General features: G+C 28.7%; 1 protein-coding gene across 1 annotated transcript; it reads right to left on the reverse strand.

The window, feature by feature from the left end:
- Positions 1–6135: 6135 nt before the first annotated feature.
- RIN (MADS-box transcription factor MADS-RIN) lies at positions 6136–14746 on the reverse strand. Its single transcript, XM_016691744.2, has 8 exons — positions 13933–14746; positions 10473–10551; positions 9919–9980; positions 9001–9100; positions 8545–8586; positions 8407–8448; positions 7207–7343; positions 6136–6563 (listed from the first exon to the last, which is right to left on the reverse strand). The coding sequence occupies exons 1-8, from the start codon at positions 14115–14117 to the stop codon at positions 6479–6481; spliced, it is 732 nt and encodes a 243-aa protein (XP_016547230.2). The 5' UTR covers positions 14118–14746; the 3' UTR covers positions 6136–6478.
- Between the last annotated feature and the right edge of the window lie 5042 nt (positions 14747–19788).

A 19788-nucleotide genomic window follows, 5' to 3' on the forward strand; every position in this document is an offset into this window, starting at 1 on the left:
TTTGAATAGTGAAAAGTCATTTAAAGGTCATATTTGTGCACTGTCAAAGTTTAAGGTCAGCTGGACGCGCCCAGTTTTGCTTGTTGAACACGCGTTTTGCCACATAGGATTGGAGGTCATATTTGTGTAGTTTTGGATAGTTAAAGGTCATATTTGTGCACTATAAAAGTTTAAGGTCAAAGTTATAATTTTGTGTCAAGTTTAGGGTCATTTTTATGTATTAACTCAATACTAAAACAAATAAACCTAAACATAAATTCAAAATCCAAGAGAAAAACATAATGTACTCTTGTATAAAATTTCGACGAGTAAATATAATTCAGAAGAACGAAAAACACATAAGTCTATAATCTCATTCAATAATAAAATACTACTTTAATTCAAACACTAGACTAAAAATGCAATAATGCGCTAAATGAAGAAAAAAATACGAGTAATTGTATGAAATCATAAGAAGTAAAGGTTGGAAAATGAGAAGAAAAGAGATGAAAGATAAATAATGTAAAATGAAAAAAAGTAAAAATAAAAAAAATTAGGAATAGAGATAAATAAAAAAGAAATTTAAAAGAAAAAGATATTAAATTTTATTTTAAAAAAAATAAAATATAGTTTTGTAATTACATCACGTAATTGCACCTAAATCTCTATTCCTAATTGAGAATTGGACTATATAATTACATCTAATTTCACTTTTCTTGTGGTTGTCCAAACATATCCTTAACAATTTCTTAATTTTACCTTATAATGGAAAGAAGAGCATAGTTCAGTGACAATATTATCCTAAAAGAAACAAAAGTTACTTTAGTGGGATGTTTACACAAGTTCAATGACATTTTGAGGAATTAACTCGAAAATTAAATATTATTTAGTGTTTTATTTGAAGTTGAAGTTGAAGTTGTGTCGGTCTAGTGTCGTTGGTTGGGCACTTAATACCTAGTTTATTCTGTATTCGCTTATATTTTCGGTGTAAGTTGATTATAATCTACTTAAGAAAAATGCTACTTTAAGGATGACTTTTATTGATTCAATTGTTATCTTAAATGTCTTTAAGTTTAGTTAGTTATAGATTTATCAAGGTATTGGTGAAACTAATTTGCTAAGAAAACATGTATAACGTGACAAATTGACTAACTTATTGGGGTGGGGGTGGAGATAGGTGATCATAAAAGTAGTGATCTTGAGCTGCTTATACGGCTTGGACAATTTTTATTTCTAAGTTAGCTTTTGAATTTAACATGAAATCAAGTCGGTCCAATTTAATGTGGACCCCATGCATGGGTCTCAAACAACTGAGGGACTGGAAATATCTCCGATCAATGAATGTGCACATATCAAACCAGATTGTGGTGCTCGAATAAAGAACGTCAATGAAGGGGGTGGGGGAAATTAGCTTTTGGAATGTGAGTTAGGTTCATGACCTAATTTTCCATTCGGAAACATATTGTTTGAAATATCATTGGTGAAATATAATATTTTAACATAGATCATGTTGGTTCGAATTTTTCAAATACCAAACAAAATCTATTATGATATGTCTTAAATTTATAAACCAAGTCAAATTAATAAAAATCGAGTTTTTCAACCTCGAATTTTCTCCTATTTTCTCATGGTTGAACCCAAAGGGAAAAGAAGTAAGTAGTAATTCAAAAATGTTCCAGTGTCGGCGGGTTTCGACACGCCTAATTCAGCAACATGCTACTTTCTTCATGGTTTTACTATATCATTCTTAATTAATTATTATAAATTATTTATATATTAAAAATTTAATAATATTTAATTAAAAATAAAATAGACATTTAAGACATATTTTTTTCAGCTGCTTCAACTGTATTTTTACTATATCACCCATAATGAATTATTATAAGTCATTTATGTATTGAAAAATTGATAATATCCAATCTATTATTTTACTATATCATCCCTAATTAACTATGATAAGTCATTTATGTATTCAAAAATTAATAATATTTAATTAAAAAATAAAATAAATATTTGGGACATGTCTATTTCAGCTGCTTCAAACATAATTTTACTATTGCACCCTTAATTAATTATTATAAGTTATTTGTGTATTAAAAAATTAATAATATTTAATTAAAAAATAAAACAGACATTTATAATATGTCTGTTTCAGCTGTTTCAATCATAGTTTTTTACTAAATAGCACCCCAAATTAATTATTATAAGTCATTTAAGTATTAAAAAATTAATAATATTTAATAAAAAAGATAAAATAGATATAAAATGATAAATTAACTTTTGATGTTTTAAATTAACTTGACGTCTTATATGAGGTCCACTTAAATTTTTTTCACAAGTATTTTAATAGTAATTTTGCTATGTCACTTCTAAATTGTTGTAAGTTATTTAAGACATTTATGCTTCTCTACTTCAATCGTGATTTTACTATATCACCTCTTTTTAATTATTATTGTGATCTAAGCATTGCGCCACTTAAATTGGTATAAAAAAATGTTATACATCACCACAGTAAAAAAATAAATTATTTAAAGAATATAATTGACTATCGACGATACAAAATTTTGTACAAGGATATTAACATATATTATTCAAAAATTTCATAAAAAGTATCATAAATTACAATAGTTAACAAGTTAAAATATCTAAAAATAATTTAATCTGTTATATATTTTAAAAAATACATAAAAAATACTATAAATCACAATAATTAACAACTTAAAATTTAAAATATATAAAATATTTAGTTGACTTTCGAAATTATATTAGTGTCACTTAAATTGGAATAGAATAAAAGTATTATAAATCACAATAATTAAAAATTTAAATTATTTTAAAAATATAATTAACTATCAATGCCATAAAAGTTAGGACAAGAAAAGTAACGTATATTATTTGAAAATTACATAAAAATTATGAAAAAGGTTCAAAAATACCCCTGAACTATCTGAAATAGCTCAAAAATGCCCCTCGTTAGATTTTTGGCTAAAAAATACCCCCCGTTTAATATTTGGCTCAAAAATACCCCTCCCTCTAATAGAATTCAAAAAAGGATAAAAAATACCCCTGAACGATCTGAAATGACTCAAAAATACCCCTCTGTTAAATATTTGGCTAAAAAATACCCTTCCCTTTAACGAAATTTCTTAAAAAAAATCACGTGACTATGCTACATTACCATCCACATGTATAATGTTCATATTTTTTAATTATATGACATTCCTTTCTTCTTTATTTTTATTTTTATTTTTATTTTTTTGCAAAGCAATGAAACGGAAAAACCAAAAAATCAATCTTTTGCTAATTACTTCATTAGTGTTTTAAAAGTTCTAGATTTCACCTTTTCATTAGTGTTTTAAAAGTTCTAAATTTCATCTTTTTATTATCGTTTGGGATGAAGGACAACTTGATCTTGATCTGATGTTGACTCGGAGGAGGAACTAGAATTTTAACTTTTAAGCTAGCAAATGTTAATGTACTAATAATTGAGTTGAATTTACTACATGCAAATTCTTATCAAAATAAATGAATTCCTTTTGACACTTGTTTAATCATTCGAAATGAATTTATTTTTCTGAATTCAGTTTTGATGAATAATCTTATTATTTTTAGAACAAGTTCGAAAAGAAGTAAAATGATACTTAATATTGATAAATTATTATTTAATTATGTCATTCATTAACTTTTTGAAGATGTGTGCCACATTCAAAGATTCATTAATTTTAGAGTTTAAGGTATTTATTAAATCATTTTAACATAAGTATTTTGAGTAAAAGCTAGCAAAGCCAAACATCTTTTGAGTAATTAATTTGAAGTTTAGTTTGAAATTTGTTACTTTTACGAGTAAATCATAATTTTAACTTTTATACTGACCTAATAATTAATGGGTTTATCAGTTTAATAAGACTCTTTTGTTGGGTTTCATACTTTTAAACCTATTAACAGTAAAAAACTTATTTTTTAGATGATCAAAGGAATTTGATAAGAACGATGTTACATTTAATAAATTTTTTTAAAAAAATAAAGAAGAAAGAAATGTCATATAATTAAAAAATACTAACATTTTACATGTGGATGGTAATGTGGCATAGTCACGTAATTTTTTTTATCTAGGTGGCATGCTTGGTGAAATTTCGTTAAGGGAAAGGGTATTTTTGAGCTATTTCAGATAGTTCAGGGGTGTTTTTGATCATTTTTCGAATTCCGTTAGAGGAAGGGGTATTTTTGAGCCAAATATTTAATGGAGGGGTATTTTTGAGCTATTTCAGATAGTTCAAGGGTATTTTTGAGCCTTTTTCGTAAAAAATATTATAAATTACAATAGTTAACAACTGAATTATATAAATACATATTAAAATATGATTGATTATCTAAATTCTATTTGCGTCATATAAATTGAGACAAAAAATAACATATATTAAACCCGTGCTATATTCCGGATGAATCTTAGAATGTATACGCAATACTTTTTTTATAAAGTTTTGTTTAAACATATCAAGATTGAAAAGGCAAGTTCTAATACAACATATCAAACAATGTATAAGAAATAGCGTTTGCATAAATAATACCAGTATTACTAATACAAGCATTATTAATGCACACATTACTAATACATTCTATTCAAAATTATTTCTATACACTCTAACAAACGACTACTACGTTCAATGGAAGGTACATATACAAAAGCAAAGTTTGATAAAACATTTATAGAAGTATGTTTTATCGTGTTCTTAAAGTCAAATAACTTAAATTAATACGCCAGATGGTAACTTATAGTTTTCTTTTTTTATTTAATTTTTAAACACTTAAAATTTAAATTTAAAATATTAATTTAATTTAACTTCAAAGAACAATTTGACAAATAAAAGAGAAGGAGAAATGAAAGCAAAAGATATTTATGCCGGCTTAGTAGGGGAATATAATGCAATTTTGGGTTATTAATAGCAGCCTACATGTGATGTAACATGCAATGACTAGATAACTTTTTTTTTTCAACAATTATTCTCTATTTTATATAACAGGTGTCAAGCCTTATGTATCAATTTTTATCACATATTTTATACTTAATGTAGTAAATCTTGGTCATATAATTAAAGATCTAAACTTCAAAATACATCGAATTTTGATGTTTATAGCAGTAAAAAGTTATACATAATTATCTTATGAAATAATTTGGCTGCTTGAAAAATACTATCAAGTAGTTAATATGTTTTTTATATTCATGTTTTATACTTCATAATTCTTTCAAATGGGAAAAGGACATGGGTTGACCATTTAAAAAAAAAATGGCCCACATTTGAAGAGGTGGACATGCTGTAGTCAGTCGGCTAAATTAATTTCCTTTTTTAGCCATTTGGCCAAATTGGGCACATGCAGTCTCTATACTCAATTGATACACTTTTATACCACATTGATAAACTTTTATACTATATTGATACACTTTTTAAAAAAAGAGAAAGGAAATTCTATGCAACTACATGTAGTCCCTATACCCAGTTGATACTCTTTTATACCACATTAATATACTTTTATACCACATTGAAACACTTGCAGTGTCCATATATTCAATTGATACTCCCTTATACTAGATTGATACATTTTTATAATGCATGTAAAAACTATATAGAGTTGTATAAAATATATATCTAAATAATAATTGTAATTAAAACTTGTATAGAATGTGTATAAAAATGCTATAATTATTATATAGAATATGTATATATGTTGAAACTGTATCATTATTATATATAAATATATATCTTTAATAATTGTATTATATTAAAAGTAGATGGTATTGTATTTTATTGTATAAATAAGTAAAACAAAACAAAACAAATGGTATGTTATTTTAATAATGTTGGTGAATGCAAAATAATCTGAAAAAAAAGAAAGTAATTACTCAATTGTTTAAAAAGAATAAAATCTTTAAAAAAGAAAAGGAGTCATACCAAACTTATTACAATTCTTTTTGAGTGCTGGTTGATAGATCCATGCACGAGTGAAGTACGTGTAGCCGTTTAAATATATAGTAATGATAGTGGAGATCTTGTGGAAAGCAGTCACCATGATCGAGTGCTATTTTCCGGATTTTTAAATTTAGGTGTTAGTTTTATAAAATTATTTTAGTTTTAGGTGTTATTTTTTTCCTTTCCCCAATTCAAATTAACATCAATTTAACTTATCATACATAATCAAAATATTTTAATGTTGGACCCGTGCTGACACGGGCCATACTCCTCTAGTATTACATATATATATATATATAGTGTTATTGCCAGACACTTCTTGACAATAACTACATCACAATGTATAAACCTTTTACATGTCATAAATTCTATCTGCATAATTCCAAGTGTTTGCTAGCTAGTTAAACATGCAAATAGTACTAATATTTTTCAACAATGAATCTCTATTTTTATGTCAGGGAAAGATTTCATCATTGTGGCAATTTTTAGTTTTTCCTAACTCATGTAATTTTCTTGTCTTTTGGACTCCAAATTCAAAGCATCCATCCAGGTACAACTCCAAGAGCATCTTGTGTTGATGGTGCTGCATATTCCGGTGGCACATTATCGTATCCATACCTGAATCAACAACATAATTACTATGTCTCAATCTCAAACAAGTTGAATGATAAAGTCATAAGTGAATTCAAACTATATGCATGTCTATAATAAGATTTTAAGAAAAAAATGTAACATGTACTGCACGCTTGACTAATAAGATAGGAAGGGCCGACAAGAGGAGATTGCTTGAATGGTAAGCACCCTTACTTCTAACCCAAAAGTTGTGAGTTCGAGTCACCGAGAGAGCATAAGGGCTGAGAGCTCCCAGGGAGGAAAAAAAAAAGATAAGAAGCCCCCCGGCCCCACCCACCCCCACCCCCACCCCCACCCCAAATAATAAGAGGGATCCGTTTCAATAGTCAGATTTTTGACATTATCTTGCAGGTATTGACGTTGAGTTGACTATCGAGAAAGACTCAACATTCAGGGTGGTCAAGTTTAGTATGGCCCTCCTAGTCAAGAGGTCAACAGGTCAAGTTTCACTTCAATTACTTGAAATGCTTTTCAAAAAATGGTAATAGTATCTTTTTTTTCGAAATATTGGATATAGATATCTTCAATCATTCATTATATTCACCCCGTCGATTAGTTAACAATCGACATATTTTAGTTAATTATCGAATTTATGTGTATATTAAAAGCTAGAAGTTTTCAAGATCACCTCATATCAGGCACTGTATGATTATTGCAATCCACTTGTTGAAAAAATCCCTCAGGCTGCTGCTGTCTATATTGTACACTTTGCTCCCCAGGCCCAGAGTGCCATGATGTTTGAAAGGCAACACCAAGTTCTTCCAACTGCAATTAATAATATAATAAAACTATCATGTCAAAAGAATAACAACTATCATGTTATAGAATTAATTTCACGAATATGATCAAACTTTACCCCATTATAATAATTCATACTTAAATTCAATTATTGTAATATAACAAAAAATAATCGTCACCTTACTTATAACATACATGATTTCAAGTGGAGATTGAATAGTTTGTGAATCTGAAAGGATTAATATGGTCTCCACATATGCACTAGTCTTATGTACTACATTGTTTTTGTTTCTTCACGTTCGGTGGTGTCTGATATTCATATCGAGGTCGGGCTAAATTTGATGGATCATTTGTATTTTTGCTCCTATTTTATGCTGGTTTTTAACTTTTGTCTCTCTAGGCAAATGACGACTTTCTAAAAGGGTATAAATTTATGTGCTACATTGTTTTTGTTTCTTCACGTTCGGTGTCTGATGTTCATATCGAGGTTGGGCTAAATTTGGTGGATCATTTGTTTTTTTGCTCCTATTTTATGCTGGTCTTTAACTTTTGCCTCTCAAGGCAAATGACTACTTTTTAAAAGGGTATAAATTTATGTGCTACATTATTTTTGTTTCTTCACGTTCGGTGTCTGATGTTCATATCGAGGTCGGGCTAAATTTGGTGGATCATTTATATTTTTGCTCCTATTTTATGCTAGTCTTTAACTTTTGCCTCTCAAGGCAAATGACGGCTTTTTGAAAGTGTATAAATTTATACTTTCGTATCACAATATCCCACAAATTATGCTCTACGCCCTTAAGGAACTTATGCCCCGCTAAAGCATGAGTTTGATTGCTAAGGGCAAAATTAAAGACCAGTTCATATAAAGCGCAAACCATGCAATTAAATGGATATTAGCACTTTGCTGGGCTCATTTATAGTGATCGCGGCACTTCCAACAGGATTTTTTGTCATTTTCATTGGCTTAAATTCGAGACATTTAATTAAGAATAAAGAGATCTCAACCATCATCACCCATGTTGGTTATGTGCCACTATTAGATTATCCTGTAAATTGATTAAAACTATAATCAAGGTGATATTGATACCTTTGTCTTCAAAGATTTGTTCATTTCAGTAAGAGATTGTTCCTGTACAAGAAACAAATAGCATATATTATATTCTCTATACAAATAGCACTAAATGTATAATCTCAATTTCTTATGGATTATATACATTACATTTACCTTTTGATGAAGTTCAGCAAGTTGATCAAACATGTGTTGTGTCTGAAAAAAAAAATTTAACTAGTTAATAATTAATGCATTATTGGATCAATTAAATAACTATATATTCCTCAATTTCAATTTAAGTAATTAATAAGATGTTGGTATTGGATATATGAACTTACTATGTAGGAATAACAAATAATCTAATTAACTTGAACATAAACATACAGCTAGGTGGATACAATGTTGCGACCACAAATTCATCTGAATTCAAAACTTTTAAAACGAAATGCAAATTTGTGTGTAAAATTAACTAAAATTATATCAAATTCTAGGTTTGGATCAATATTTTTAAAAATAGAAAAGTTTAATATTAACAACCTTAAAATATAAACTCATAAAGTTTAAATATTGAATGCGCTTCCGACAAACATTATTCATAAAATACATCTTATAAGCTACAAAAGAACACACCTTAGTTGACCTTATTTGCCTCAATGATGAATCCAATTGACGTTCAAGTTGTTCCAAGTCTTTTGTGTTCAATTCTCCCAAATCCTCTCCAAGCATATGCCTAAGCAAAATAAACAAGTTATTTTGACCATATATAACCCTAAAAAAGAAAAATAATTATATATAGAAAATGAATGATCGAGTTGTTGGCGTGTAATCAGGAGGTCACACATTCAAGTGGCACACGATAAATTCAAGGGAAAAAAGGTGCGAAATATACTTAAACTTTGGCGAAATTTGCTATAAGACGCCTCAACTTTGTGGGGGTCCTATGACCCCCCTAGATTATTTTTTACCTTATTTCTATGACATATATTTGCGTAGCTGAACCACTTCAGATCACTACGCGCTCAGTGTGCGTGTATTTACACAACGGTCCAGCTAACAAATATATGCCACAGTAATACGGTAAAAATAATAATCTAGGAGGGTTATAGGGCCCCCGCAAAGTTGAGACGTGTTACAACAAATTTCGCAGAAGTTTAGGCATATTTCGTACCTTTCTTCCTAAATTCAATATGGTCCGGCCATTTTCTAGACCCCGCACAGAGATCTTAATGCATTCGGTATTAAAAATTACATTTAATCTCGTTCTATTATTTACTCGCTCCGTTTCGTTTTAGTTGACCCTCTTTCTAAAAATATTTGTTTCAATTTAGTTGTCCCTTTGATGAAATCAAGAGCATTTTATTATGTTCTTCCAATACTACCCTTGACATTAAATGACTAAACAAAGTATATTTACTTAAATTTATATTTTCAAAGCATTATTAATAAGGTTAATTTGGTAAAATAAATCCCTTAATTAATATTTTCTTAATGAGTTTCAAGTCAATAGTATCAACTAATATAAAACGGAGGGAGTAGTATTTCTCTCACCTTTGAGATTGTTGTAACACTTCCACTCTTGTTTTAAGCTTCAAATACTCTTGGTAGTTGTTCTGTTTTTTCCACATAGCACAACAAGCAAATCAATATAATTACCACAAAATTAGACAACGTACAACATTAACTTCCATTTAAGAGTTAATGACAAAAGATACACTTAAACTATCACTTTTTCGCAAGTTCCGTACCTCAACTATTCATTGTTCTATTTACCTGCGTAAACTATTATCTTTTTGCGAGTTTCATACCTCAACTATAACTCCCTTTATATTAAAACACACCTTAATGCTGAGTAGGTCCACGGTCGATTAGAAACAAATCTTTGGCCAACTTAGCATCGAGGTTTGTTATAAATTATAATACAAATGTTGAATAGTTAAGGTATGAAAGTCACGAAAATAGTGATAATTTAGATGTGTATTTGACCATTAACTCTTAATTTCACTAACTATTTTAGGTCAAAAAATTAACTATTTCTAATTTTCTCAGCAAACTTTTGACTAATTAACTATGATATATGATGATTGAGGAAGAACAAATTAAACCTGTGAATCTGCTGATGGTTGGGTTCCTTCAAGTGCACCATAATTATGTTTGTGGTATCTCTCCAATGTCTTGGACATACTAGAAATACAAGTCACAAATATTTAAAGGCACAACACATAAACAGAAATGCAAGCAATGACGTAATCACATGTATTGTAAGGTGTCCAGTTGAACATCCTACAAAAAATTTTACTATATATATGTGTATAGAAAATTATATGAAGTATATATATAGCTTAAAAATTATTTTCGTACGTACATATACATTAAATTTTGAACACTTTTAATGAAATTTCTAGTTTTGATACTACTGACAAGTAGTACTTGAACTTTGAGATTGCATATCTAGATATTTCAACTCGGTCTCAACTGGAACTAAACGCTCCAATTTATCTGTGCTGTGTCTCATGAACACCTGAAGCTCATGTTGTATATAAACTTTAGAGGTGTTTAGATGATCGACTGACACACTAAAAACGAGTTAAAGCGTCTAGATATGCAATTTTAAAACGTACGTAAGTGTACACATGCAACAGAATGAATAAACTATACTCTGTAAAAAAACAGAACTTAAAAGCTTTTAGGATTATTGTCTATATAATCTCATACTCACTCCGTCCAAATTTATGTGATTCAAAAATAAACTTGATTTTTTGACAAAATTAGTTGGAAATTGACTTGTTAAAAACGTTTTTAACAAACTTTTATTAAAAATAATTTTCGATCACCTTTTAATGGATACGTTCCTTAATGAAATTATTTATAGTGATACAAATATTTATTGACTTGTTTTAGTCGTGTTTTTGAAGTGATACAAAGAAAGGGAACTGTAGAAAGTAAAAGAAAAAGGAAAAAAGGTGAAATAAAGGGCAGGTAAAAATGCTGAAAAAGAACTTTTTATTCCTAATTACTCCCTCGAGCCCACAAATTTGTCTTTTTTTTTCTTTTCCAATGATGTTCAATTTTCCTAACCAAAAATTATTTGACATGCTTATACTTGGACATAATCTAACTGAATTATGAAGAGAAAAATATCCTCTTAAACTTTATATTCAACATTCCAATATATAAATCTCATAATTTTCAGTAAACCTCATGTTATCAAGTTGCAATTTGCCAACTAGAACAATAATATTATTATCAGAAAAAATTTGTAATTAATTATGGTGTTGCTTAATTGTCAATTTACATCCAAAAATCCACAAGTATCATCAAGGATTATGATAGGTGAATAGTAGATTTTTTGTCCTTAATTAGTAATTTTGAATTTGAGTTTTCTACTTTTACGTGGCACAAATTTATATTTATCGAGACTCTAAATGAGTACTGAGCACCAAATGAGAAGTAACAAATGAAGTTAGTATAACCTATTATTACTTTAATTTGAAACAATTTATAGGCAAACCTCAGAAAATATTTTAAGCTAAATATCTAAGAAATAGAAAATTTAGAGACTAATTTCATTAGATAGACTTAACACATATACATTGTATTAATCTATGATCACTGACCATCAAAGGATGTGGTGCAGCAGATGAAGCTGCTCCTTTCTTAATTAGAGGTTTTGGGTTCGAGCCCTGGGTATGGAAAAATCTTTGGTGGGAAGCGTTTCCCCCGAATGGACCCTACGTGGTGCGAATCCAGATTAGTCGGGTTCCAATGCGGGTACCAAACATCGGATGGAACCAGAAAAAAAAATCTATGATCACTGAATAAATTTAATTAGTCTGATTGCAATTATAGGACCAGTTTTTAGAAGATGAATTATAGGAAAATAATATGGTCAAGATATATACCTAAACTCCAAAATCATGCTTTAAGTAAAGAAGTTCTCTTTTTCTTTTTTATTTTAATTTCTCGTCTAGTGTTCGATATACATATTTCGGCCTGACTAATCTATCCGTTTAAGAGGAAGCACTCTCTAATAAGAATTTTTTCATATCCTGAACTTAAACCCGAGATTTGGTTAAAGATGAGGGGATCGTATCCGTCACATAAAGTAAAGAAGTGATTAATTTCAATATTGTGATGATGATTAAATCTAGATATTCCATTTGCTTGTAATATATGAAGAATTTGTGCAGCTTTATATGAAAAATTGTCACGCTTGTCTTTATATATGTCTCTACTTTAACAAAAACAAAGTTTCATAAAATGAAGAAATATGGAGGTGCACATCAAATCACAACCAAAGTTAAATCATGAAATTGAAGACTTCCCTCAAGTACTCCTTATAATTATTAGTGCTTTATCTATTAATTAATTAATCAAGATTCTTGATTTATAATGATAATATTCATTTATAATCTACCAAAAAAAAAACCCTAGATCATGTGTAATATTTCATTCTTGAATATATGCAAAAATAATATATAGACAAAGTTAATTTCAACATACCAAGATCGTATAGAAATGTATGAAAAACTTACCCCAAAAATATTTTTCTCTTATCATAAATACGATACAAAATCCCCCTCCACCGACAGGCTAATAGTACTAGTGATATTTCTATTCGAAGAAAAAAATGATTTTTTTTAATAAAATAGCATGAAAATAGATCGAAGTGTCTTAGAAAATAAAGTTACCTCAAAAATTAAAGATGGAAAAACAAATAATATTTGAAGTACCCCTCAATCGATATGACATCCCTAATTAAGAAATTGAGATCTTTTTCATAGAATATGATAAATAATCAAAAATCAAAATGTCTTAAGAGGACAAAATAACAAACACGATTAGAAATACCTCTCAATTGATATGACATCTTCTAATCTTCACGAAAATCAAGATCTCTTTCATATAACAACACACATCAATTAAAGACTGTTTCTTACCAGAAACAACAACATATGCATTGAAATTCCACAAGCACACATAAATTAAAGACTGATCATATGCAGTTGAATCCCACAACTGATCATGTCCCCGCAGGGTAGAGTGTACCAAATCTTACCACTACCTCGGAGAGCGAGGTAGAGAGACCGTTTCCAAAAGACTCTCGGCAAGCATCTTACCAGACACTTACCAGACAATTACAACAACATATGCAGTGAAATCCCATAACTGATCGGATAGGGGAGGCCGGTAGAGTATACCAAACGTTACCACTGCCTCGAAGAGGTAGAGAGTGTTTCCAAAAGACCCTCGGCAAGCATCTTACCAGACACTTATAACATACAATAACAATAATATATTCAGTGAAATCCCACAACTGATCAACCTTACAACTACCTCAGAGAGGTAGAGAAACTGTTTCCGAAAGACCCTCGGCAAGTGTCTTACCAGACAATAACATATGCAGTGAAATCTCACAACTGATCAGGTCAGAGGAGGATAGAGTGTATCAAACTTTACCACAACCTCAGAAAGGTAGATAGACTGTCTCCAAAAGACCCTCGACAAGCGTCTTACAAGACACTAGAAGAATAAAAATGTGAAATGAAGAAGATGCATACATACCTTGAGCTGCTGCAAAATTCATAAAGCTTGCCACGACTAGAGAAAATAATAAGAGCAATTTCAGCATCACAAAGAACAGAAAGTTCATAAGCTTTCTTGAGGAGTCCATTTCTTCTCTTTGCAAAAGTCACTTGTCTATTTATTTTATTATCAATTCTCTTCAATTCTACTTTCCCTCTACCCATTGTGTATAGGCTATAGCTTTCTTTTTCTTTTGGTTTCTCAATGAAATATAGTATGAAGAAAAAAAATAATGCATGTAAACAAGATTCTTTTTCTAAATTTGTTTTGCCCTAAAAGACTATGTTATATATATATGGTTTTTGTTGTTCCTACTTCTCCTTTACGTCTTCTTATTCCTTAGGGTAAGGTTAATAGATTTTTTATCTTTAAAATCTAATGGTTCCCTAGCCAAGAAGAAAAGAGAAAAATCCTTTTTAATTTGTTTTGCTATAAGGTATTCATAAAATTGGACATTTTGCCGTTTAAATGGGTTGGTCATTAACGTTTTTCCTTTCATGTCGAGACATAACTTATGAAATATTATAACCTGAAAATATAAACTTATATTCCCGAAAAAAATTGTTTGCTATGTAGGAGAAAAACTAAAACCAGCACAAAATACGGGATAAAAGTGCAAATGATCCTCTTATTATTTCGATTAATTTCTGTTAGATTCTTTTTCTAGTTTTTGGGAGGCTCAAACGAGACATCTCTAATTAAGAATGGAGAAGTGGCAAAGCTCCAAGGAGTGTCAATTGAAGCACAAAAATTACAATGTATGGACTTCATATATTTTTTTTTTTTGGTGTACTTAGCTTTTTATAGTTTGAATCGATTTATATATATATAAAAAAAAATTAACCCCCCACTAGGTTGAATGAATTCTATCAAACAGATCACATCCCCCTTACGGTAGAAAAAGATTGTTCCTTTGTTTTTTTTTTTTCATTTGAAAAATTTGTGGTTACTTCTCTTTCAAAATCTTTAGTTGTAAGGTCCTTACATAATGGTAAAATTTAACTTTGTAACTAAAGTTTTTTCCTTTAAAATTTGTAAGTGATGAGCAGATCAAAGTTGTGGGGGAGGGGGGGGGGGGGGGGGGAAAAAAAAAAAAAATAATGCTGTGCTCCAATCAACTTTTAGGGTGCGGAGGAAAGCATTTTTTTAATTTATCATGTTTTGTTAGTTAAATTTTTTGAAATATAATTTTAATAGAAAAATAAATTTCTTAAAAAAAAAAAGAAAAGAATTCGCCTAGTAAAAATAGAAAAAATAAATTTTATAAATAATGTTTCATGTTGATCATATCTTTTCCACGCACCTCATTTTCACCCTAACCCCCTAGCCCTATCCCTATCCCTACCACCTCACAATAACGGCCTCTATATATCCCACTCGAACATTCCATCGTGTCTTGATTATATATAAATATCTTTAAAATGATATTTCTTACTTACGTATCATACACATAAAAATAAATAAAAGACACTTATTTTCCTCGAAAACATTTCATTCATACCAACCACACCATTCTAAAAATCTTCTCTTATTTTTTTCCCTCTAATATTATTTCACTCATTAATATTTTCTCTATTTCATATTAGTTGGTTGTTTTTCTTTTCACACACATGTTCAAAAAAAATCATAAATAAGAAAGTAATTTTACTAATTTACCCCTTAAATTTTTTTTAGAAACTTTACAATCAAGTGTGAACACTTTAAAAAAGAATTAATTTCAGGGTAATATGAAATAAAATTAATTATTGTTTTCTTAATTTAGTAGGATAGTCAACTATTGTGGGACAACCATTTTTAGTAAAATGATCAACTAATAGGAAACAGGGACTACAACTTTATTTTTAACCAATAATTAAGAAGCTATTGATTTCGTTTAATGAACCAAAAAATCCTCAATTAATTAATCATTTTTTACCCTTTTCAAAAGCTCCCACAACTTTTTGTTTTTTGATGATTCGAATTTACAATCTTTGAGTTGGAGGTAGACAGAGTTGTGATATCATGTTGAATTACAATAACAATAACATCTCAACATAATTCTACGAGTAGGATTTGAAAAGGTAGAATAGAATGTACGTAGATCTTACCATTACCTTACAAAGATATAAAAATTATTTTTAATAGACCCTCATCTTAGTTGATACCTATCAAACAATTATGTTGAATTAATCCCCAAATAAAAGTCCAAAAGAAAAAGAGAATAACCTCCAAAGAAAAAGGAAAAAGTAGAAATTAATAAGTAGGAATTATGTTTCTTTTTCATAGAATTGGATGTCAAGTCAAATTCCACGTTTCAAGCATTTAGTGTGGAGTCCCCCCCTCTAAGAAAACGACAATTGACCTAATTAGAAACTTTTTTTTTTTAAAAAAAAAAAAACTTTTGATAATGAGCGTTTTACTTTTTCAGTGATCTATTTAACGTAAATTTAGATTAATCGAGATATTCATTTTCAAATTCTCAATGGTTAGATAAATAATAAGAACTCTCAATTCAGAATAATTTAAAATTAGGGAGTTTTAAATTTGTAAGCTTTGACTCCTCTTCATACGTGATGCAAATTTAAATTAATCAAGATATTCAATTTCAATTTCTCAATGGTTAGATAAATAATAAGAACTCTCTATTTAGAATAATTTAAAATTAATGCGTTTTAAATTTGTAAACTTCGACTCCTCTTCATACGTGTCTTTCATAACCTAATAGTTATCTTTATAATGCAAATTCAAATTAATCGAGATATTCAATTTCAATTTCTAAATGATCAGATAAATAATAAGAACTCTCTATTCATAATAAATTTAAAATTAGTAAGTTCAAAAGTTGAGAGCCTCGACTCGTCTTCATATGTGTCTTCCTTAACCTAATTTTTAGATGTTCTATTTAAAATTATAAATATATTCTTTTACGCTATCAGTATTTCAAAATTGACATATACAGAGATGTGAATTTCTAGTCTTTACAGAATGCGAGCACGTAAAGTTAGTTATTATCTTTTGTTTAGCCTTTATATTTGTATATTAAAAATTCACAAATCTTTATAACTATTTAACTTGTGAATTCAGTTATTATTATATTAACTTAAATTATTATAAAAATTCATTAACTCCAATACTAAAAAAAAAAAAAAAATTGTTGAACGTGTTGCCATCAATCACTTCTCATATTCCAAACCTATATAGAAATTGTGGGACAAAATTGTTAAAGGTTGAAGCTATTTGTCTCCCACATTTATTTAACTTAAATATACCTTTTTATTTTATAATATAGGGACACCTTAAAATCACCTAGATTGCCAAGTGTCCTATCCAGATTAGAGCCTTCTTTTTTTTTTTTAACAAAAAAAAAATAGATTAGAGCCTTCTACTTTAAAGTTATCTAGTTATAATTTGATTTAGTTATAAAGTTAGTTATAATTTGGTGAAAATGTGAAGAATTTCACTTTTTTTTTTTTTGAGTGCAACTAATTTGGGGATATAACACATAATTTTTGTTGTCTATCTGAAGCATTACTGGTTAACATTGGTGTATCCAAAAATAAAATTATTTTTGTATGATTTATAGGTTATATATTTGAGCCGTGAAAACAATCGTTAATATTTATATTATAATAACTGATTGTCCAAGTCACTTAGTTAAAATGTGCGCGGCTTTTTTTCGAATCCTGCGTGAATATATGAATTATTTTATGTATCGAACTATCCTTTTATGTGTATGTTATCTATCTTAAGATATATCATTATTAGAATCTCAATTAGTAACTTTGACACAAAATTACTACCATTAATAGTGTTTGAGTTCGATTGAACTAAATCACCTAATTGAAAAGGGACTATACATTTAATCAACCACTAAAATTTCATTTACGCCGTCAATTTAAATTTCTTGCAGTTCTTTTCAGTAGTATTTGTTTTATTATCATTTTTTTTTTATTGATATAATAAAGTTGTTCATTATATTTTTGGATTTGACATTACGATGGAGATCGTGACAATAACGATCACATCTTTTTTATAGCTTAATATAAAGTAGTGTTAGAGCACAATTAGGTGCGATTAAATGTCTGTAAAGTTAAAAATTTAAGATGAAATCTATCGACTCTTGATAATGAGTTTTAGCTCTATATTATGAATTATGTTATGATAATCTATCAACTCTATGTTATGATCATATGACAATGGTTGAAAGTGTATTTGGTACGATTAAATATTTGTGGAATTAAAAATTGATTAAGATGAAACCTATCAACTCTGGGTAATAAATTTTAGCTCTATGTTATGAATTGTAAATGGCTAAATTAAGTTCTTGGCCAGGGCAATAGAATGACAAAAAAATAAATAATCATAGATTATTTATCAGTCAAAAATATTTGATATGCATACATAGTTAGCCACTTTATAACTAGGATTTGACAGTAAAAACATATCATAGGGTGATTTAGATTTATTAAAAAAAAAAAAAGAATACCGCATTATTTATCTACAAGTTATTGCGAATAAATTGTAACCAACATTCCATCAGATGGTTAAATAAAATATTATTCTTTATTACTACAGAAAATATAAATTTTGTGAGTAAATTATAGATTTCTATTTAAAATAAAATTTAGATTATAAGTTAGAATCCAATTTCGAATTGGATTACCAAATAAGTCCAGATAATATTTGTTGGCAGCATTACCCATTTAGAATAGAATTCCATTTTTCCAAAATTGGACATAGTGTAGAAAGTCTATAAATAATATTACATAAAGGGTAATGAAAAAATGCAATTAAATTGTATCTCCTAATTGAAAAGGATTATACATTGAATTAAACACTTTAATCACTATCACAAACTTGCAATTTCTTTACAGTTCAACTTCTATACGTATAGAAAAAAAGTACTTTTTATAAAATCAAATCACTTAAAAATTATTAACAAATCACTATACACTAAAATGGTGCATTTTTTTCCTGAGAAAAGCATCAATACAAAATTCTGATGGACAATGTAACATATTTCTATCATATATAAAAATCGAATTGTTTTATTGAGTTTAAAGTCTAAAGGGTAAGTTTTTTTAATCAAAATTTTCAAAGAGGCATATCAAAATTGAAAAATATCAAAACGGACAAGGTAAACACAGGTGATTACCTTGTCCATTACATGACAAAGTGTATGGTAAAATCATAATTTTACCTTACAAGGTAAATGAACCCACTTACCTTACCTTACCTTATCTGTTGAAGGAAGATTGACTGAAAAAGTGCAAGATAAAATTGTGGTTTTATCTTACAAGATAAATGGAGTCACTTACCTTATCTTTTGACTAGAAAAAGGGAAAGAGTGTTTGCAAGATGAGACTTACCGCTGACAAGGGCTTTTACTGGCTGATTGTAAGTCGTCTTACCTTGTAAGGTAGGATCTCATGTTCATCTTGTAAGGTAGGATCCCATGTTTGCCTTGTAACAACTTCAAAATTCATGATGCTATATAAAAGTATGAGTGCAGTTTCTTTCATTTGCATCAACTAAATTATTTTTTTGTCAAAGTTCATAACTTATTCATTTCTTACTTTAAGATGGATGAAAATAAGGTAAGAGTAAATGTACATTGGGGTGATGAAGTTTTGCATGATGGAGATTCGATGCAATATTGTCGGCGTCTTCTAGTGGTTACAATCGTTTTCTTTATCTCTCAAGTATGATCGTTTGAAAAGATTGTTTAGGAGTAAAATGAGTATTACTAATTCGGAAGACGATGTGGTCAGTTCTGGTCGATATTCGAATTATTTTACGTTCAATAGACAACCAATATTTGGTGACACTCCTATTTGAAATGATTCTTTATTTTTA

The sequence above is a fragment of the Capsicum annuum genome, chromosome 11 (genome assembly GCF_002878395.1).
Source record: "Capsicum annuum cultivar UCD-10X-F1 chromosome 11, UCD10Xv1.1, whole genome shotgun sequence".
Taxonomy (NCBI): Eukaryota; Viridiplantae; Streptophyta; class Magnoliopsida; order Solanales; family Solanaceae; genus Capsicum; species Capsicum annuum.